We start from the raw sequence: 23,059 nt of genomic DNA on the forward strand, positions 1-23,059 counted from the left end.
GAAGTTATTTGATTGCCTCTTTGGGATGAAAAGAGCTAACATTTGCAAAGACTCGACCAGCCAAAGTCACTTCCTTACACTTTTACTTTCAGATCAGAAAAGACAGTTAACTATTCCTGACTTTTCTGCCCACGGATCTTGGCTGGTCAATCCTGAAAATCGCAGTGTTTTTCTGGTTAAATTCTTATGTCTCCAATACGTAAAGAGAGAAAAAAACACTCTAGCAGATGTACCATTCTAACTCTGTCTAGAGAGATTTTCAAGCAGTGAACGGTGAGGAAGCTCCTCATCTGGCAGAGCTAGGATATTTCCTTCTGCAAGAAGGGGATTTTTCTGCTTGATGCCCTGGTTTCCCCAGATCCATACAGAAGCCAAGTGGCTTACGCAGTACTGGATGGTGCCCTGCAGGTGGTAGCACAGGCAAGTCAGCATTGCTGGATGGTGGGCCAAGACTTCTTGCACTTGAGTTTGAAACTCAACAGAATACTTTTGCTACAGCAAACCAAAGAATAATGATGGCCTTAAAAACAGAGTGCCCTGAAAATCCTGCCAACCTGTATAATTCTGCTTTACATCCAGAATGATTATTTCATCAGACAAAGGTTGAAGGTGTAAGATCTGGGAGACCTTGTTCACTGCATTTTTCATGACAATGCACAGAACATCAGGTTGATATTAAAAGCTGCTGTGCCTTTATTTAATTTCTAACTGGCAGTAATTTGATGGCACCTTCTATACAGCTTCTGCTTAACAGAAAAAGTGCAAAAGAAAAGTAAAGTGGAAAAGAGCTCCCAGATGGGAGACACTGCCACATGGCAGTTTCAAAAACAGTACGGGTCTGCTCTCAGAACTCTGTAAAATTAAGTGACACAATATCCTAGATATTAAAAAAAAAAAAAGTGCTGGGCAGCACACACAAACTCCTGAATGACTCTGCACAACGAGATCCAGTTTGGAAGAGCTTAGGAGCTAACTTGGCACCAAGAGTTCAATCTAGGCTGCTCCCAAAGCCACAGAGGTAAGTAGAAACAATACAGAGCTCCAGACCCAGGACAACCACTCAGCTTAAGTGCCCCCATCTGAACCGAGCTGGCTAGGAGTGACAGTGCCCAAACCAATAAACCTTCCCCAGCCCTGGTGCACTGAGAAGTGTACTGCAGTTGCTCTGCGGTTTTGCAGATATTCCAGTTGACAAGCTGCAGTTACACAGACCTGCTAAATACATGCAGGGCATTCAAATGCGTCTGCAGCCTAATCCTGGAAGTAGCAGAGTATTTGTATTGTGTTGTGCTGGAATTCTAAGTCCCTATTGGACACGCTCTCAGCTTCTTAATATTTTTCATTATGTTGCTGAATTGCTTTAGGCATTTTCATAGCAGGTCCCAAGGAAAGAAAGGAATCTACGCCAAGGAGCAAACTACTATAAAGCCTGTGCTTGCAAGCTAGAACATCTTTTATAAAACAATTTTATCTCTGCAAACAGAAGTAACTCACCATCAATATGTGATTATTGATTTTTCCCCCCCAAAACAAATACCTTAAATTCGGGCTATAAGTCCCGTTTTTAGTGAAGCAGACTCCTAACACCCATGAATACAATGTGGCAAACTCTTTTAAGCATGCAAGAAAATTAACCATTTTCTAAGAGCAGACAGGAAGCATGTGGAGGAGAAATTTTAGCTTTCGTTTAAAGCAACAGATAGGAACTACTAAACAACTGGGGTATAAAAATGTTTACAACCTTCAGTTCTTTAAATCTAATTCAGAGATAGTCTAAAATATTCTGATAAGATCTTAAAATCGTGAAATCTTAAACTGAAATAATTCAGTTAACCTTTAGTATTTAACACATTAATGTAATTGCATCTTATATGATGTTGAATGGCCTAGTGAAGACATGCAAAATCAGATTTCCAGAGAAACCCTCAACCTTAAATTACATGACTGGGATTTTCAAAAATTTCCCAATGGTTACTTTTGCCACGTAACAAATATGTACAGGATTTTAGATAATCTCATTTGATTTGATGGGTCAAACGCATACAACGTAAGATTAATTTTGGTTTCTTTCCTTTCTTGGAAAATAATCCTATTCCAGTGTCAGTAAGAAAAACAGCAGAGACTGCTACCTCTTTTGTATTAACTGGCAGTTCTGAAGCAAGATTTGTCCAGAGAAGAGCTGCAGAATTGTTCCCCAGGTCCTTGTAACACTGTGAAGAAAAAATGACAATGTGAGAAGAGATAAACAGGAAAAACAAAACAAAACAGAAAAACAAGCAGCTGTAAGTAACAGCAATTCTGCAACCTGGCAACAGATAAAAAGGACTATTTCTCTGTCTTAAGCATTTGCACTGTGTAGTTTCAGGCTTCCAACATTTCCTGCAGTGTCCTTCATTCACAAAGGATTATAATCACCATCAGGTTATGGAATACTAGATTTTCTTTTTCGTTATTTTGGACAAGGAGATTTTTTGTTAGAAGATTTTAAGGTGATTTTCACCATTTTCCATGGTCTAATTTATTTCCACTTACACAACCACTATTACTCACGCTGCTTTCATCATAAAACCTCTGTAGTGACGGCATATCATTTTATGTAGCTTTGGTTCCCCAGGCCTTTGAAAATTAGGTCCAACTGCAAGCACTGTAACATATCATATTTGCAGGTCTCTGAGGTTTTACAGTAAGTGTGAACCATTCGTCAGCACGAACTCCTCTTCAACAGCACAGGAACAGTTATCTCTTTAAGCAACACGAAGGTTTTTGGTGCCTACAGAGTCATGTAGGCATTTGGGGACTACAAAATAAGCATGCTAAAAGGAAGTGGTTGCTAAAAAAAAAAACATCAGTTAATCATTGTTGCAACTGCCACCAAAAAAAAACACAAATACATTCATTTAGGATCATGACAAGAGTTAAAATTCCTGCAGGGCTATTACTTCAGACTCTTAAATGTTACTACAGAGTATGCGCATGAGTGTATTTTGGTGATTTTCCTGTATCATGGGATAGTTCTGAAAGAGAACTCTCTGTTCTACTGTGAGCGCTGTCAAATTTCTGCGTCTGGTGAATTTGAAACAGATGGAATCATGGACATCCTTGAAGCCTTCACAAATCCTGTGTCTCTGTATATGAGTCAAAAATATCAGTAGATGACTATAAAACTCCTTTTTTTTTTTTTTTGAGGTGTGACTCATTAGAGCACTAGTTCCTTAGAAACAATTTGTATCGAACCGAACTTTTAAAATGTTATCACAAAGGATATAATCCAAAATGATACAGGCTGGGATTGGGAAAAACAAAACAAAAAAATAGATACAAGTACTCCTATTAACTTCCAAGTCACTTTGTGTTCGCAGAGTGTTTCTGAAGCTCAGTCACATCACATCTGCCAAACGTGCTGAAATACTGGCCCATGTAGATTACAATTTAGCCACAGTGAAACCCAAATTTTTTACATCAACTCTGAGAATTTACTCAGGTTATGACTTGCAATAATTTGCTGCTGCTGTAACTTCACAGAAAATGAGTTCCAAGTATGGAGTAAAGAATGGAAAACAAGACGTTTAGGTAAAGATATTGAATTTGCATGAACGCTGGCTATATTTACAAGCAGAGACAGAAGCAATCAAGAGCACATTCATTATGGTACATAAGCAGTCAAAACAAAAGACTAGCTGAGCACAAATACATAGTTTAATTTACTTAATAGACTCTTCACTAAGTAGATGTAATGAGCTACAATGCATCACGGACAAAATCCAGCTGGTGTGAAGGCTACCACATCTCTTGCTGAGTTTTCCACCTCTCCTTCATTTTCCTTTAACGAGACACTTACTGTGAAATAAATTCTGCACCTCGATTCCAGTAATAATGTATTTCAGACCAAACAGACACTACGACTTGTGTGCTACTCTGATAAAGCTCACAATCTTTGGGACGTTGCAAATTCAGTAATTTCACAGAGAATGACTACAGCTACTCTTTGCTATGCCCACTCTGGCTGATACTTCCAAAGCTATTTGGGTTTTAAACATTTCTAGACTCCAGCTAGAGGTCCTAGGAACTAAGCAACAGTTTTAAGATTTAAGAGTTCAAAACCAATTATTCCCTCAAGGTAAACTCAATGTAAACTCTTTGCTCAGTCAGATAATGACAGGACAAGGGGGAATGGTCTTAAATTAAAAGAGGGGAGATTTAGGTTAGAGGTTAGGAGAAAATTCTTCACTCAGAGGGTGGTCAGGCACTGGAACAGGCTGCCCAGAGAGGCTGTGGATGCCCCATCCCTAGAGGTGTTCAAGGCCAGGCTGGATGAGGCCCTGGGCAACCTGATCTAGTGGTTGGCATCCCTGCCCATGGCAGAGGGTTGGAGTTAGATGATCTCTGAGGTCCCTCCCAGCCCTAGCCATTCTATGATTCTATGATAAACAAAAGATTTTAGGAGCTTCAGGCATTCATGGCTTATTTAATTATTACCTTAAGACTTGCACCTGTATTAGTAAAATAGAAACACTTTATATGTCACCTTTTCCCCCATGATCATCTTCCTGTATACACCAAAGAAATCCAAGGTGGTGGTTGAACCTCCAAACTGTGGCTTACAGGTTACCATTGCTGCCTTAGAATAGGATTTTACAGAACAGAATTGCCTCTATTGTATTTATAGTATAGAGTTTTATCTGTTAAGAGCCAAGCAGGATGCTACACCAGATGACTCAAAGACAAAATCCTTCCTGAATTTTAATGCCTCTGCACTAGATGATTTAGCTTAAAAAATGTTATTAACTTCTAAAATCTTGTTTCTGCATGGAGTAATTTACATGTGTTTAGTACTTTCCATCCAAAGAGGTATACGTATTTCTTAACACAAATATTTCTTATCCTAGAGCATATGACTTTACTAAATAAAGCAAAAAGTGACTGGTTACCTTGGCAATGTATACTCTTACTGCTTTGGAAAATCCTGGGCTCAGCTCCTCAACCTAGAAGAGCAGAGAGGAGGATGGAACAGACAGAGAAAAGCAGACATTAGGATATGTAAAGGACACAGGTAAAACCTGTATCAAGTTTTTTACATCTCTTTAAAAAATAGATGAATAAATCCTACTTTTCAAAATATAGTGTAAGAACTTTGACAGGCTAGCCTGGCTGTGTTAGTAAATGTCCTCGTTCTCTCATAAAATGCCTGTGACTCAGTGAGCAACATCCATACACTTGGCTGCTGTGAGTGCCAAGGAAGAACGGTGAGGTTGCAAAGCCGAGCACTCAGAAGCTAAGGGAAGCCCAGAAATAGCCTGACTACCTCCTCCTGCATGTGCACACACTCTTTTTCACCTCCTTGCCTGACCAGTCTCATCCACTTGGGCTTCTCCTGAATGTGCTGGTGCCAAACCTCAGGAATCTTCCCTCAATTTTCTGTTTCCTCCTTACTGGCTGCTAATTCCCAATTTCCTTATTACTAACTTCCTTCTGCTTTCTTCCCTCCAGCTCAATGCCAGTCATCACTCTCCAAGCATCCTTGTTCCAGGATGCTCCTACAACAAACGCCTGGATTCACCCTGCATCCCATCTGCACTCAAATTTAAATGCACTCAGTCAAGGCAGCAGAGCCCCGGTATCAGAGGAAGCTCTGAGAGCACAAGACAGACAACGTTCCTCTTGTTAATCCTGTTGTCTGGTCTTAGACCTAGTTCAGCTTGTGACTAACCCAGAGCTGCAAATTTCAGGGTGATTTCCATTCCCCTGAATCATGCCAACTGCCGCTGAAAGCTGAAGTGGACGCTGCTGAGCATATGGGAAGTGAATTTGTTCAGGGTATAATTAGCTTCCAGAGCGATGGTTTTGTATCCTCTCTTCATAGTTGACCAAAGCAAAAGCTCAGAAAAATCCGAGTTCCCGTTTCAAACCACAGTGCCACTCTAACTTACCAATAAAAACAACCAGCTATTTTTTTCCTCTAATGAAAAAAAAAGCAAAACACTTTGCTTCAAACCTCTCTCTGAAATTATATGTTCATTTTAGCTGAAATTTGGCTGAAAAGTATACTGCCTAGGGCAGACACCTATCACAAACTTACCTCTCACATAATTACCTTTGGCAAAATTACAATAAATTGATATAAGTATGATATTCCCTGACACTTCACAGAACTGCTGGTGCAATCTATGAGTTATAAATTGGTAGGGCAATTTGTTTCTGTAACGCTTCATCACAGGTGCTTAAGAGTAGTTCTCACAAGCACAGCCAAAGACAGTCTGTTTAACTCATTCAGATCGTGCAGACCCTTGCAATAAGAGCTATGAACTCTAAGATGTGATTCAGGCCATGTCTTAAATTAATTTTTCATCAACAGGAGGACAAAAAAAAAAAAAGACATCCAGAACTCCTAAGAGTTTCTTTCTAGAAATACATACGCAACCTGTCTCTGAAAGCTTAAGAGTTGTCCTCAAAAGCCTGGAGAACCTGAGAGTCTTTTAATAAAATATTGACAGAAACTAAAATGACAGAACATTGTGAATGTCTATGCAAGTGTTCCCAGGGAGAAGCTCAAACAGGTATTACATACCATGAAAAGAATACAGTACAAACACATTTAGTATCAAGCTATGAATTCACTCATTTTTGCAGCTATTAAAAGGAAAAACAAAACCCTTGGAAAAAATTCTGAACACCCTGGATCTAGTTCTGAGGTCTTCAAAATCCGATTTTTCTGTTGGGCTATTCCATAATACAGGCTCAAAACTTTTTGCTTTCATCAGCTTTTCTTCCACAGGCTCCAGTCAGTGGAAATATATCACAGAGCACTCGGAGAGTGATGAGCTTAAGCAGAATACAAATACTCAAATTCTACGCTCATGGTTGCATGTCAGGTTAGTGACTCCCTTGCATATCACATTTCCATACCCTTAAGAAGTTTTGCAGTGCATCCTGTACGGTGGCTGTAGGAGGAGTTTCAAACAAAGCAGAAGCAGTCTTTTTTTCAAGCCATCCCAGATGGGAAACCTGCAGAGACAGTAAGATGAAACTATCAAACCCGCTGAAGACACAGCATGTGCAAAGGTATACATAGACAATGAGTTATCCAGTTTCTTGTAGCTGGCTCATGCACATAGGAGACAGCCAATAATATTGGGTGTATCTGCAGATTCTGGTCAAGAATGCAAATCCAGCTACAGAATTGAATCTGATTTTGCTTTCCTTTGTCCCTGCCTTATACTACTAGTCACCTGTGGTTTCATCCATCAGCTGCCACATGCATAACCTTCAATACAGGATTTGTCTCTACAACTGAATATCACAGCAGGGTAACAGTGTGGGTGGTCTATAATCCCAAACCTCCTTCTTGCAACCACACCAGTTCCTGGCAGTTCTCACCTATGCACTGGAGCTAAGGCACAGATGTAGCCCTCCTGGCTCCTAAATTAAATCTTGTACAAGAATATGTTCTCATCATACATAAAGATCATAGATCCCTTGAGAGAGGCCAGCTAAAGCCTTCCCACCAACACACATCCACATTTTGAGATGCAGGTAGCTATTATAATCATTTCTTGAAATCTTACTTTACTGCTCCTAGCTCCTCTAATATGAAACTCCCTGAGATTTTACTGGGGGAAAGATGCATACGATTCTAACTTCTGGTAAGACCATCTTTGTTTAACATCATGTAATTCTTGTAATAATTAGCAGAAGCGCTAACTCTCATAGCAGCATGGCTGACTAGGAAGTCCAGAACAGAATATAGAGCTAGGAGCTGCCACTGATTTAGCTTGCTGCTCCCCTGTAATTACCTAAGGCAATTATCTCAGCTACAATCTCTGCAATGTGACTTCATTTCTGACAGCAGCAAAGCACTTTCAAGTTGCCTAAACTGAAAAGTAGATAGTTACTGCAAACTCTTATTTCTTTTTATAGGCACTAAATGTGATTTATGGCATTTGATTCTAAGCTTTTCCTTGTCAAGAAATATAAAGCAGCCGGCACACTTCTTCTAATACCTCCAATACTTTCTGTAGCAGAGGAAACACATGCAAAGGATTATACAGATATACTGTGTGCAGAAGCTCTTGCCAGCCCTGAAATGTCCTTGATTACATCCACATGTGCTTAAAGGTTTGAAGGTAGTTTGTTTTTAATGAATAAAGCAAGGGAAACAGTAAGCTAGTTTGCAGCTAGTGCTGTTCCTAGTCCATTCGTTGCCATTTCACCTCCCATGCCACCTGCAGTGACTAAAAAGCAAAGATTGGAGCCCCAAACCCTTCAGAGCTCCAATTTTTAGTAGTTCGGAGAGAATACTTTTATCAAACTGCTTCCATTTGGAAAGAGACCAAAAAAAAAAAAAAAGAACACCAGGGAAAAAATGAAGAGCAGAATAGAGGCAGTAAATAAGTGAAACAGCAAAAAACCAGTAGCTTTCATTCCGTTGCACAGAGGTACAAGCACTTTTAAAGCCTTTTTTGATTGCAGGACAGAAGTATTACAACAGCAAGAGTAAATGACATTGCCAGTTTGAAACTGCATTCTTCATGCTTTTAAAAACTCCTTCATGTTTTTAAAGTCAGTGTGTCTTCCATACCACGAACCTTTCTCTGCCTCCTTCTGGCCTTTGATCGTGAGCACTGAGCAACACACTGTAAATGTGCTCAGCCAGTTCTTGTCCTGATCACCAACTCAGCCTTTCTGTACTATTTCTCTCTCACTACTGGGGGAGCGGAATTTATATAAACTCTCAAGAAAAACCTCTACCATTTAAAATCTAAGGCTTTAAGTAGTAATTACAGTATGAAGGTATACATTTTAGGTTTAACAGGAGGTTGATGAGGGAGAAGGACTGCCTAAGACTTTACAGTTACAGTTAAGAAAACAATTTGGATGGAAAGCTCAGAAAATCTGAATGAGACACTATGTCCTGGCAGACATTTCAATAGTGCTTTTATAAAAGCACTGAGGTGCTACACGTACAAGAACATAAACGTACAACACGTTCATTTTGTTACAAGAGGTTTCTGACAGTATTTGTCAGTGATGTGCTCTTCTTGGCACTGTTTCAGGATTGAAGTGAAGAATTTCCAGACCCCATGTAAGTGCAACTTTTAAACAATTTCTTCTAGCAACTAAGATATTTCTGTACTGGTACTTTCTGATACAATATCCAGTTCAGCAACTAAATAGAATGTGCTCACTGGTTATGGCTGGTGGTTTCAACCCACCTGTCTTTCATCCAAACAAGGAATTTAATTACAAGGAGGAAAGAACAGTAATAAATATTAATAAACTATTTTACCTGGTAACACCACCTGCCCAAAAGATAGTACGACTTTGGATCCTCTGGTTTCAGTGCAATCGCTTTATCGATGTGTTCCTATGGAAAATCATCACCAACACACATTATATTCTTGTTACAAGCAAATACAACAACCACAAGAGCAGATGAACTTATGTAGAAAGAGGGAAGGAATAAGTCCACAATTTCTCAGCAATCAGTGAAATTATGGCTACAAAGATATTCCAAATTTCCTTAAAACTGTTCCAGCTGAGCACAGAACATCAGCATTTTATCAGTCTCAGGAAAAAAATAAAAATAATAATAAAAAACAACTACATGATAAAAAATGAAGCTGCCCTTCACTTTATTCTACCAGCTTTTCATAATTTTGACATAACCAAATTACTGGTCATGTGAATAATCGACAAGATAATTTTATGTGGCCAGTTCTGTAGCAACTGGTGCATCCTCTTACCCTGCAATATAATATTCCTGTTCTGGTTGAAAGGCAAATTAAGGAATCTGAGGCAGATCAATTGCCTGTGAAAAATAACTATTTTGCACTTACTTAGGGCACAAAGAGGCTCACAGGCAGTTAGTGAAGAAAAGTTGGTATCTTATTAACACATGGTAATTTCACGCTTAAAGTTCTCAGTCTCATTGTATACATGTATTTTATTTGCAAAACTTTTATTCTTCTTTTTTTTTTCTGCCATTATAGCGTGCACAATTGCAAAGCAAAACTAGTCACCCCCATCACGTGTCGCAGGAATCGCCTTCCTCAGCCCAAACCACCCACTGAAAGCATCCCTTTGGTACCTATCACTTCTCTAATAAAAGCTGGAGCCAGTCTTAACTTACCACTACAGAAGTAAGCAGTGAACAATACTCACAGAAAAACCAGCACGTCCTTTCTACTCACCTTAAAAACATACCCAGTTTGAATGCGCTTCTGAATGCTCTCGTGTTCCGCTAACTGCCCGCAAAGAATAGCGTACCTGCACGGAGGAGACATTTGTGGCAAATCAGATTGTCAGTTTTAAATACACATTTACATTCTGCATGCATCTTCCCTCTGAAGATATAAGTGTGTTTAAGTTGCACATCATACTGGGGAAAGCAGGGCATACTTGCTCACATACACAGCAAGTATTTATTGCACAGAAATAGCTCAAAGGATGTCAATGAGTCAACAGCAGTGGCTTGACGTGACATAAGTTTGCTGCACTGACCGCTGAAGTCTTCCTTCTACATAAGACCAGAGCAGCACACTTCTACACCCTAAATTCCTCCATTCAGCAATGAAATTGCGTCAAAACACAGTGCTGAAGAGCAAATCCTATAGCAGTGAGAGCCAGAACTGCTAAAAGCTCTAATTAACTAGAAGGATGCACAGCCATCTCCCACACAAATCTACAGCACACTGGATGTCTACTTCGAGGGAAAATACTGTGAAAACCTACCTATATCCTGCAGCCCCACATGGCCACCGAACTTGGAAAACAAAATAATATGTTTTGAGTGCTGCAAACTCACACCAATTCAGTTTTGTCTAGTAGAAGACTGCAAAATTTAAGCCTGAGAGGCACAGTACCCAGCAAAATTAGGTAATTCACGAGCAGTGAAAGCAAGGAAGCTTGGTTACCCATGGATTTACACCCTCCCATCTCACCTCCCCATGCTGCTCTTCTCTGAAATAGGCTTACTGGCTTAAGACCCCCTGGGTAAAACAGAGGGACAAACGAACAACACAGGTCTCATTCTTTAAAAACATAAAGCAAAAAAGAAACAGATGCAAGTACACCTCTCTTGAACTTTCTTTTACCACATCCACAGTTCTAACACATGCTTCTGTGGCTGGATACTCTGTCTCGTCTCATCATACCATGTCCCAGAGAGTCCCCAGTGATGGTAAACCACAGCAGATGTTCGTGCAGGAGTCTGTCAGAAGACTTGAATCCCCAAGCACACTTTCTTCAATGTCACGAAGAAAACCCACAAAACATTTCATACCTTATTACTCTTGCCAGAACTATTTTCAGTGTGTAAGTTACAATGCAAAGAAGTTTTGTCTCCTGAATGTTTATCTCATTCTTTTAAGATGTTAATTTTCTTTTGGAAAACTCTGGTTCGATTCTAAAATTCTTGTTTTTTCACGACAATGGAAAAATGATCTTAATTGAGCAAATCCCTTTCACCCAACCAAAATAGTTCACAGCTGCATTGCCATAATCTGACACTTGCAGACGATGAAATGTTTTTACGATCTTCTGGAGCTTGTCTCACAACAAACACAGCCTGTGTAAAGTATTCCTAACCAGAACACAACTAGGGTTTAGAAATACACACCAATAAAAAACTTATTTTTTTTTAGACCACAAGATAAATTATTCTCATACACTTAATCTTGTAGTCTATAGCACTGTTGGATGCACACATGTGGCTCCTCCAAACACATTATTTAGGTTCCTGAATATGTGGGTAGGCATTACATACAATTAGGTCAGGTTTAAGGTCCCACAACAAAACATTAAGTCCTAGAAGCACCCTTTCTTTTTAAAATGGAAGCTACCCACATAATCTTCCTTTATTCCACTCCCTCCTTCTGCAGGGGAAGTCTAACACGTCTTCAAAGGAGCAATACATCCAATGGGCCATGAAGTAAGCCCAGCCCGATCCCTCCACCAGCCACCACATCAATGTCAAGCGGTGCCATATTCAGCTGTCAGAAGAAGATAAATATTACATTTGTTAACAGCCTAGTGAAACAGTAAAATAAGCAGTAAATAACAGTCCTATCTTTTTTGTCATTAAACAAACTAAAAAAACACAGCAAGAGATTCCTCAACTGTTTTTTCACCAGTCCCAGAAAGAGAAGACCCTACTGAACCCAGCTTTGCATGAACTTTCCTTTCGTATCTGTGCTTCAAGGTCCAGGTCCTGGTGGTGCTTTTAACACGAGACTCTGCGGTACTGAGACTTCTGTGGTCTTCAGATCCCAGCTTCCCTTCCTCTCCCTGTCTGCAACCCAGTGTGGTTTTCTATTTTTCTTCTGCTTGTTTAGCTTGGTTTGTCCTTCAATATTGAAGTGCTTTGTTTTAATTCTTTTTGTGAAATGCTTTGGGATGAATGTCACGAGAGGCACTACTCAGTTGCAGGAAGACTAACAGTAACAGGATAGATTAAAAATAATGAGTTTGGGAAGGGGATTTTCATCTTTTGTAAACATTTTGTAACTTCTGAAACACTGTTCAGATTGATGTCTCAGCAGTTACCAAAACCTGACGTTATGAGATTTGCTGGGCAAATTATTAACCAAAACTACTCATGAAGCTGACACTGGTCAAACCACAAGTTCCCACAGAAAGCTCAGCTCAGGAAAGATTTCCCCGTTCATTAGAAAATTAAACTCCGTGCAACGGGAGAGCAGATACTACCAGATGAGAGACTGCTGCTCTTCCTGCCCAAATCCCCAAGTTCAGAATGCACAACTTTGTTGAAACTTCATTTTCAATGCTGCACTCTGGCTGACTCCCATTTACAAGCAGAGCTTTTGGCCTCTTCACACAAAATACGCAGCTCTCCACAGCCCAGTACCTCCAGCTTTGTGGTCAGGGTGGCCTGCCAACCCAAATACATCTCATATCTTTTTTAGATGTTTCAAAGAGACACTAGCTAAGTCTGCTGGTGCTCCTTGCTGCCTAAGACAGACAGTAAATTAAAAAGAAATGGTGAGGCAAGAGGGAATAAAAGGAGAAAGGGAAAGAAGTGGTGAGAAGCAGCTCTTTTGCAGAAAGCTGATAAAAGTGAAATGTAGTTTGGTTTATATTGCCAAAGATGAGTAAATCTGTAAGTCGGACTGCTGACAATAGCATGAAGACGTGAAAATCCTTTCATTTTACTGAATTCAAATTTTGCTTCGTATCTATTCAAGTAATTTTACGTTGCAATACCCAAAAAATTAACGAGCTAGATCATATTCCTATTCAATCAACGCTAGCTGGGAATTGAAAATATCAAGGCTTGACTATAAAACCGTTCAGTGCTATTCAAAGAGCATTGCTAGTAAATCAAGAGAGCTTTCATCACACACAGACACGGAGATAAAAATCCATAGTTGGAGCTCAACTTCCAGTTACTAGAGTCAGATTAAAGGCTGGGAAGAATAAAACATTTTTAAATCAAGTAAATAATTCAAAGAAGCATAGCTTTTAAAGTATACATCTTTATAAAGAATTTAGAAGTTTGCACAATATTTTATGAATATTAACAGTTTTTCACCTTCCTGTGCACTGAGTCTCCTCACTTGTAAGGGAAGGAGACAGATAATTAGCATGTAGGTATTCAGACTGCAGTGAAACACACCAGAAATTGAAGTGATCATTTATTTAGGAATTAGTACCTTGGGAGAGACAGCAGGAGTCCCAGTGACTTAACCTGAAATTAATGACCATCTGGTCATAAAGAGCTTGGAACAAAGGGGTCAAGCTTAGGCTTTCCTGAACTCAAAACAAGCGGAGACAAGATCAAAGCTAAAAATCAGGAAGGCATAAGTACTCCTCCAGGCTTGTCCAGAGAACATGGCGAGCAGGTTGGGGTGTAGATGCACATGGAACCAGTGACGCCGCATTAATTCCCCATTCTGATTTACTCGGAGCACCACACTCTGATTGGAAGTGGAATTGCACAACCAGAAGATGCCCCTTTATTAAAGCCCAAACCATGCATATGGCGGAGTTTCTGTATTCTATACATACAACCTAGTTTCTCCACCAGCTTTGCAGCATCTGCGAGCCCCAAGTCAAAGTTTGGCTTTGCCCTACCAGTAGCAGAAGTCAATGGGTTGTGTGCCGAGTTGCATAATAAATGTTGGTTTACTTTATATAAAGCCATGTCACTGCTGTGCTCACTGTGTCATATGTCTGTGCCGTACGTCTTCCTAGACAGGGGTAAGAATTCATCGAGTGCCTTGTTGGTTCAGCAAGGAAAATAAAATTCCAGTTTCAGAAAGAGTCAACATTTATGCTGATATAGTGAATTTATACATGTGGATGGCTTAAAAAAGGAACTTAAGATGGTGGCATACATGCTAGAAATTTAAGCACAATGAGTTGTTCTGGATTAGAGCAACACTAATTTCCTACTGTCTCAATTTGCCATGGAGATTAAAAATTTTAAGTATTTGATCACATCAAAAACCGCAGTGATGAACAATAGCTTCGTCCCTGTTCTGACTTGCAAAAATACTTATAGCTACTCTTAACTGTAAATATATATAAAATGATTATATACATATAAAAATAAAATCTTGATATATAAAACCAAGTTTGTATATAGGAACACTTTTCAGGATGCTTACCACAACTCCTTTGAAAACATTTCATTTAATAAATTCTGAAAACTGACTGCTGGCCAAAGACATGAACTCATTTCTACAGGAAACATGTATTTAAAGGTTACAGCCTGCCTTAATCTCACAACTTAAAGGATATCTTATGTGAAAGATGGACTTGATTATCATCTCCACAAGCTAATAAAACAAAAGCTTGTAACTACTCCATCCAGACAATGCATGAGGTAAATGAAATGAACCTAAGCCCATGATATCCACCCCTTATCTTCCAGTACCAAAATGAGCCAGTTCAGATGAAAGGATCAGTTTTACCTTGGCAGTCATACCAGGCTTTGAGACATCATAACATGCCCATAACATAGCCTTCAAATGATCCACACAGATCACCATGCATGGCATCCTTCAGCTCTGTGAATAGTCAGTAGGTAAGAAGTCTTTTCATGCATACGCAGATATAAGGTTTACTGCACAAGGATTTCTGTCTGCGTTAAAGCTTTTTGCTTTATCCACACAGGTTTTGCGCTGTGTCCTTTAGCTCTGTGTTTCAGAAGCTCAGTAACATTTTCTTACCAAAGGAAAGGAGCCTGCTTCCCATTTTTAGCCTATTATTAAGCCAAAGAGGTTTATACGTGGTAGCTTAGTATCATTCACAGATGTGCAGGAGAGAATTTCTCAGACTTTCCAAACTCCAAGTACACAATGTCAATGGGCAGCACCCTCGCCCATGCAGCTTTCTTCAGATCTTTGAAACATTTCTGCACAAAAATGGCATTTTCTCAAGAAGATGGCATGCGTTATTAGCCTCCAACTTTTATTTATCACAGCTGTCAGTGACAGGGTGGGCAAGGAAATTGGAATTAGTTGGTAGTTTCCTGGATCCTCTTGTTACCCTCCAAAATCTGCATTGCATTTGCCACCTTTCACTCTTCACACACTAATACAAATTTAATTCGTTGTGTACCACAGGCAATATTTGTCAGTATCTCAATGTCTTTGAAAGATCTTAGTAGTGTGTTTAATTTCTTTACAGGGTTCCCTGTCACATTTTCACATGTAACTTGAAAGAGTTTCTTCCCTGCTCCACTGTACAGGACATTGAAAGACATCTTGTAGTTCCTGTAGTCTCCTCTGATGTTTAAATGGCATTTTTAAAGTACCATGATTAAAGGCTTCTTTCATTTTTATTAATGAGTAACCAGTATTTATTCTGAACCTCTAAAACACTGCATTTAAACGAGCTTTGAATTATCTGCAAGCACTTTACTCCCATGCTTCTTCCTGTACTCAAGCTTCCTTGTAGTCATTCTGTTTCTTTTGAAGTTATCATTAATTACTGATATCTTTCCCATGCTCCTACAAGGATGTTCAATCTCAGTCCTTTATGGTAATGACCATAAAATAGTTTTGCAATGTTTTAACACCTTGAACCCTACCCTACTAATCACTTAATGCAAAATCAAGACTTGTTTCTCTGCTTTTAACGCTCTGGGACACCGTCATATTCTTATCATGCAATTTACGATTAAAAAGAAAAAAATGCTACATTATGTTCCAACATGACACTGCGTTTTGGCAGAGAGCAAAATGAGAAGTGGTCTTCCCACATTATCTTTTAGTGCAGAAACTACAGTAACGTGAGCGCCATGATTTTCTATAGCTTGTGTGTCACTATCTAAGACAACTAGTGTCATGTATTTTCTATTTCAGCATGGAATTTAACTCAGAGGAATACTCAGGCATTTGTTGATACAGTTAACTTCTTTATTCCATGCTCTCTTTAACATACAACGCTCATCCCCTGGCACAATTCTGTAACAGAATTCGCATTCCAGTATTAAAACACAGCGGGTATCTGGGTTTTACCACCTAAATGAGATTATTTCTTAACTCTGTTCCTCACTATTTACTATCTGAACTTCTCTAGTTCTGTCTGTAGTTTTTAGAAAAGGTTATAATTTCAGATACATCAAAAAATCCAAAATCCCACAGACTTTCGTTACACAATCTGCTCTTGGGGGGAGGGGAATCATCCCAATCCACAACTACTATGAACTTCTTTAAGCCAGATAAATATATTTGTTTTCACTTTCTGCTGTAAAACCACAAATAATGCTGCTATAAATTCTGATTGTTTCATGTCAGACTGGTTCAAAGAAACCTGCATGTCTTTTATCTAACTCAAGGGAGCAGGACTTCTCAGTATTAACTAGCATACACAACTATTTGGAAGTCCAATTTTAATTAATTTTTTTAGATTAATATTCCTCTTTTCAACCTTGACATTTCCTTGACAGATTGATTTGAGAATACTGTGGAGGCAAGACTTCTAGCTTTACATAAGGAAAAGTAAAGAGAATACACTTTGAACAACACCCATCAACACAGGTCTTTGAGAATGAATGTTCCAAATGACAACACTGTCAAGACTAATCATACTAAAACCAAAAATTATCATAAGGTATGGAAATATTTGACAATTGTAGGGTCTACTTTACAAACCCCCTCTGGAAACCAACAGACATTTAAATAAATGGGCTTTCAGCTGCTCACATTTACCCTGAAGGCAAGCCTAAGCAAGGAAAGCAAACCTACAGAGATGCTTTGTTACTCAGCGTGACCAACTGTAAATCCTAAAACACTTGAGACCGCACCTTCAATTCTAGGACCAGTTACAAAAGAATTAAACAGCTAGTAACTCATGGTGACTTTTGCATGAGAATATTCTTTCCTTCCTTCTCTAGCTGTTGTTCTGGCCAGGTAAAACAAGGCTTAGAATAGGAACAATGCTGATTTAGTGGGAATTCACATGCTCCTCCAAGCAGCTGGGGGGCTTGCTAAAGGCAGGGAAATGAATCAGCTAAGTATAGGGTGAGAAATACAATCCAGAAAAACTTACCCCTAAGGTCCACAGCTCTTCCTTCTCATAAAACAGAGGTTTTAAGGGATGTATCAATTTGCTCTGTCTGCCTCCTGCTGTCAGAGAAAGACTGCACAGTTATAGAAGACGAAGGCTATAGGAATGGCACCTCAAATCCTGCAGCAAGGGTGCTGGTTTGAAGGAAAGGCTTACACTCACTCTGTAACTGGGAAGGTATTTATGAATCTCAGGTCTCTTGCCTGTTTGTAAAAATGTTCACCCAGAAACAACATGCTGAACTTCACTCCTTATACTGGGCTTCTTACTGAGCCCAAACGTTCGACAGATGCAGATTTCCTTTTCCAGGAAAAAAAAGGAGGCACAAAGGGCTACCAGCTCTAAAGATGCCACCTGCATGGAATAGCTTATAAAGTTAAAATAAGCTCTGAAGACATGAGATTTATTATGAGAATAATAAATGCTGCAGGGTTAACTGAGGATAATGGTGTTAAAAGATGACAGATTTTGAACAAGATATCCCATACTCTGATACTTGTGGTCATTATAATGTTGTATTTCTGCAAAAATAAAGGTATTAACACCGGCAAACAAATAATACAAGAATGACCACACTATCTCAAGTTGTTTTTTCCTGGAAGTGAAAATGGCAGACACATAGATAATAAAGTAAGAAGGCAGGCACATAACAACACTTCCTCTGAATATTCTTTGGATCAGGCATTGGACGTGCTCTTTGAAGAATACTCAGACACTTACTTTTTGAAAACACACAAGCTTTTAGTAGCCACCATGGCTTGGGGAAGGTTTTTTTGCAGCTTAACTGTAGGCATGATGTAAAGAACTTCTTTTGTTTGAGCCTGATGTAAACTATTTCCTTTTGTTCGAGTCTGATGCTTAACAACTTTATTTGATCTAGTTCTTTCTCTGGAAGAAAGTGTTTCCACTCCACCAACTCCTTGTCACTCAGTGTATGGATATGTTATATTCCTCTCAGTTATCTTTCCTCCAGCCTCACAAGCCTTAAACCTATCCACTAATTCCACTTGTGTTCAGGTAAAAAAAAAACATTCATCACTTTCCACCCTAAGCTTTAGGTGCAAGGACTTCGTAGGACTAAATAGCTCACAGATGTTCATCTAAACGACTTTTTAATTACTTGGACAGGATTCTGAGACTACTTCAGCACTTAATGATGCAGTCAGAGACCATCAGCTCCGGTGTAACAACTAATCTGGCAGCTTTGTGCATGTAAATTCCTCTTACCAAGGTTTAAAACTGCTTAAAGTTAAGTAAATTAAGAAATGTGTTAAAGCGTTTAAGAGAGAAATGCTTTTTCCTAAGCCACAGATTTGTTTCTGCAGGTTTTGTTTTGTTTTGTTTTAACTAGTAGGCTGAGAGAGCTGGGGCTGTTCAGCCTGGAGAAGAGAAGGCTCCAGGGAGACCTCCTTGCAGCCTTTCAATACTTAAAGGGGGCTTATAAAAAGGATGGAGAGGGACTCTTTACTCGGGTAGATAATAATGGGATAAGGGGGAATGGTCTTAAATTAAAAGAGGGGAGATTTAGGTTAGAGGTTAGGAGAAAATTCTTCACTCAGAGGGTGGTGAGGCACTGGAACAGGTTGCCCAGGGAAGCTGTGGATGCCCCATTCCTTGGAGGTGTTCAAGACCAAGCTGGATGAGGCCCTGGGCAACCTGATCTAGTGGGTGGCACCCCTGGCTACGGCAGGGGGTTGGAATTAAATATCTTTAAGGTCCCTTCCAACCCAAACCACTCTACGATTATTTTACTTGGATGTATGAACTTTTTTTCTCAATCCACCACAACTAAACTGCTATCTCCTAATCTACAAACTGGCCTATTGACTTTAACTCCATGCCAAGCACGACAACACCCAAGTATACCTACGTATAACTTTGGTGTGTGTACTAAGTAAATAAGTATTTATTTTAGTTAAATAAATTATGGATTGTAACTAAACATTTATTTAAAACATAAATGACTCAGCGGAAAGCAAAACAAGCTAATCTATGGCATACAAGTAAGAGCAATAAGCAATTTAGCAGGTCCTCCAGCAGTATTTTGTTAACAAGTATATCTGTACTACATGGGTATGGTGAGAAAGTGGAAAAAACAAAACACACTAATTTCTTAAATTAGACTAGCTCCAAATCTTTTCAAGCAGCTTTCTTACGTCACACACTTGTGCAACTTGGTGGAAAAAGTAACTGCAAACCCAAGTCTTTGTGACCAAGATATATTTGGATGAAAGCAACAACCTGACACATACAAATGAATAATTCCTACATCACATTAAAGGCTTGACAGAGAATATCACTTACAATAATACCACTCTCAACTTGGAAGACAAAAAGGTGCAACCCTACGAATCTGAGGATGAATTCAGATCACTCAAAAACACTTCCAGTTTACAGACAGAAAATCTGCTCAGAAGCTCGGGGCTGTCTTTAATTTTGGTGCTTCACACCAATGACTATCAATGAGTTCTTCACAGTTCATATAATCTCAATGTCTTAGCAACAAGCTCTCAGGGAAAAAATAGCACACGAACACCCTCAGCCCCAACAGAACAGCCTTACTACATTTGGGATACAGAAGTGTCTAGTGGCTTGATTTCCAAGTCTTGCCAGTAAGAGACACAAAAACAAAATACCAAACTAATCTAAATTTCCTGTTTTAAGAGAATTGATTGAGGGGGAAAAAAATACAGATATATTCAATTTTAGCATCTCTAGCATTCTTTTTGTGAAATTCTCATGGGTAAACAAAAGAAACATGGTATAGCTGCAACTCGTATAAAATTGATGTGCAATTCATTGAAGGGTGAGGTCAGGAGCTTCATCACTGGAGGTCTGCCTAATCTGTTTTGAAAATATGCATCAGGAAGAACATGACTTTTTTTTTTTTGACTAAGTTACCTGAATCTCCTTTACCACAGTTTTACATGATTAATTGATCTTTGAGATTGACTATGAACTAATGGATATTGAACGGAGTGGCAAGAAATTCCTCTAACATCAACACTGTTGTTATCAAATAACTTAATTAAGCTGGGTAATATAACACAGATTAAATTTAAATAGATGGTGGATTAACCTGTGCTAGAAAGTTCATCTATTAATGGCAGGTGGCAGCAGAGAATTAAATTTAAAGGTAGATCAGAAGCAGCCCAATGCTGTACTAGCAAGATTGAGCTCAAGGAGTATATACAAGTTTTGACTAATAAATTAGAAAGAAAAAAAGTATAGCTGGATAGAGTCCATGAAACAACAATAAGAACAGAACACTTGCAGAACACCACCACACTAAAAGGTTATGACAAGCGGGTCTGCTTTCTTTCAAAAAAGATTGGATAAGAAGATTGGAGTAACTATTGTATTCTCTTACAAACAGTTCCTCATGTTAAATTTTTTTCCATGTCTAGAGAGGACAGAACAAAGCTTTGGCTGATAGCAGGAAAAAAAATAAAATACTCGATTGTCCATGTAACTAAATGCACTGCTTGATGAAACAGGAGAAAGGCGAGAGGACAGTACAACCTTCATCAATAGAAGATTTTTTAGAGATCAGGGACGGTCTACATATACCTGGTGTGCATCACAGACGAGAAGATGAGCAAGATGACTTTCGGGAAGTCCCTCCCAACTCTATGTTCTTGATTCCTTGAACAAGAGAAACCAAATGGTTCCCCTCCCTCCCCCCTGCATTTTTTTTTTAAATGAAGTTTTATGCTACACTAAAACGTTCAAATGAAAATGGAATACGAATCTGGATCAGTGCCCTCCCTCACACTCGTGATTCAGGTTCCAGGAATCCTGCACGTTATGTTAATTTGCACATCAGCTAGTAAGGAGTCTACACAGGCACCTGGCTAAAGCAGAAGTTCATTTGTAATCTAAGTAAAAATTCTGATCACTGCCTCAGAAGAGAAAGGCTGAAATACACCTTTCTTTACCCATACCTCAATCCAGCTTTCCTTAATCCTAAAAAAGTTGAAGTTAAAAATCTGTATTAGCTACTAAAGCTGGGACAAAAGATGCGCCTTCAATTTTATTCAATTTCCATGTTGGTTTTATCCAGTGAATATCTCTAGTTTGCCTTAGGAGGTGGCAGGATGGACCATATGTGTTCACATAACAAAATGTATTCATCCCCAGTGAAGCCTGAAGATACAAATAGTATTTATTCTGTGGAATGTACAATTTTTACAGAGCAGCTTCATGCTTACTTAAAGCTGTTGACGTAGTCTACCTATACTTCAGCAAGGCCTTTGACACGGTCTCCCATAGTATTCTCCTGGAGAAGCTGTGAGCCCATGGCTTGGACAAGTACATGCTTTGCTGGGTTAAAAACCAGCTGGATGGTCGGGCCCAGAGAGTGGTGGTGAACGGAGTGAAATCCAGCTGGCGACTGGTCACCAGTGGTGTTCCCCAGGGGTTGGGGTTGAGTCCATCCTCTTTAATATCTTTATGGATGATTTGGACAAGGGAATTGAGTGCATCATCAGTAAGTTTGTAGGCAACACCAAGTTGGGGGGCAGTGTCAATCTGCCAGAGGGTAGGAAGGCTCTGCAGAGGGACCTGGACAGGACAGGTCAATGGGCAGAGTCCAATGGGATGAGGTTTATCATGGCTAAGTGCTGGGTCCTGCACTTTGGCCACAACAACCCCATGCAGTGCTACAGGCTTGGGGCAGAGTGGCTGGAAAGCTGTGTAGAGGAAAAGAATCTGGGGGTGTTGATTGATGCTCGCCTGAACACAAGCTGGCAGTGTGCCCAGGTGGCCAAGAAGGCCAATGGCATCCTGGCTTGTATCAGGAATAGTGCAGCCAGCAGGGCCAGGGAGGTGATCGTCCCCATGTGCTCTGCTCTGGTGAGGCCACACCTCGAGTACCGTATTCTGTTTTGGGCCCCTCACTACAAGAAGGACATCGAGGCCCTGGAGTGTGTCCAGAGAAGGTCTACGAAGCTGGTGAAGGGCCTGGAGCACAAGTCCTATGAGGAGCAGCTGAGGGAACTGGAGGTGTTTAGTCTGGAGAAGAGGAGGCTCAGGGAGACCTTATTGCTCTCTAGAGCTACCTAAAAAGAAGTCGTGGGGAGCTGGGGGTTGGCCTCTTCTCACAGGTAAGTAGTGATAGGACTAGAGGGAATGGCCCCAAGTTGTGCCAGGGGAGGTTCAGGTTGGAAATTAGGAGACATTTCTTCTCAGAAAGAGCAGTCAGGCACTGGAACAGGTTGCCCAGGGAGGTGGTGGAGTCACTGTCCCTGGGGGTGTTCAATGAAAGGTTGGATGCGGTGCTTAGGGACATGGGTTAGTGGTGACATTGGTGTTACAGGGATGGTTGGGCCAGATGATTTTGAAGGGCTTTTCCAGCCTTAATTATTCTATGATTCTATAACCTTCATGACTATAGTCCCAGCTCTTTAACTGCTCTGTTCTGACAGGTTGGATGCAAGCCCCCATCAAAACAGGGCAACACAGAAATCTTCCCATGAAGGAATCAAAACCATCCAGGTTCCTTCTTTCCAAAATTCCTGCTGGAAAG

At 39.8% G+C, this 23,059-nt stretch overlaps 1 protein-coding gene across 2 annotated transcripts in view; it reads right to left on the bottom strand.

The window, feature by feature from the left end:
- RMDN3 (regulator of microtubule dynamics 3) overlaps positions 1 to 23,059 on the bottom strand; it is a 44,023-nt gene that overhangs the window by 4,384 nt on the left and 16,580 nt on the right. For both annotated transcript variants that reach the window (XM_040557502.1, XM_040557503.1), the window contains exons 7-11: positions 10,188 to 10,263; positions 9,284 to 9,361; positions 6,904 to 7,002; positions 4,929 to 4,982; positions 2,130 to 2,210 (exon numbers count right to left, since the gene is read on the bottom strand). In XM_040557502.1, the coding sequence (XP_040413436.1) occupies positions 2,130 to 2,210; positions 4,929 to 4,982; positions 6,904 to 7,002; positions 9,284 to 9,361; positions 10,188 to 10,263 (388 nt within the window). The remainder of the gene's footprint in view (positions 1 to 2,129; positions 2,211 to 4,928; positions 4,983 to 6,903; positions 7,003 to 9,283; positions 9,362 to 10,187; positions 10,264 to 23,059) is intronic.

Source organism: Cygnus olor, chromosome 5 (assembly GCF_009769625.2).
Source record: "Cygnus olor isolate bCygOlo1 chromosome 5, bCygOlo1.pri.v2, whole genome shotgun sequence".
NCBI classification, from domain to species: domain Eukaryota; kingdom Metazoa; phylum Chordata; class Aves; order Anseriformes; family Anatidae; genus Cygnus; species Cygnus olor.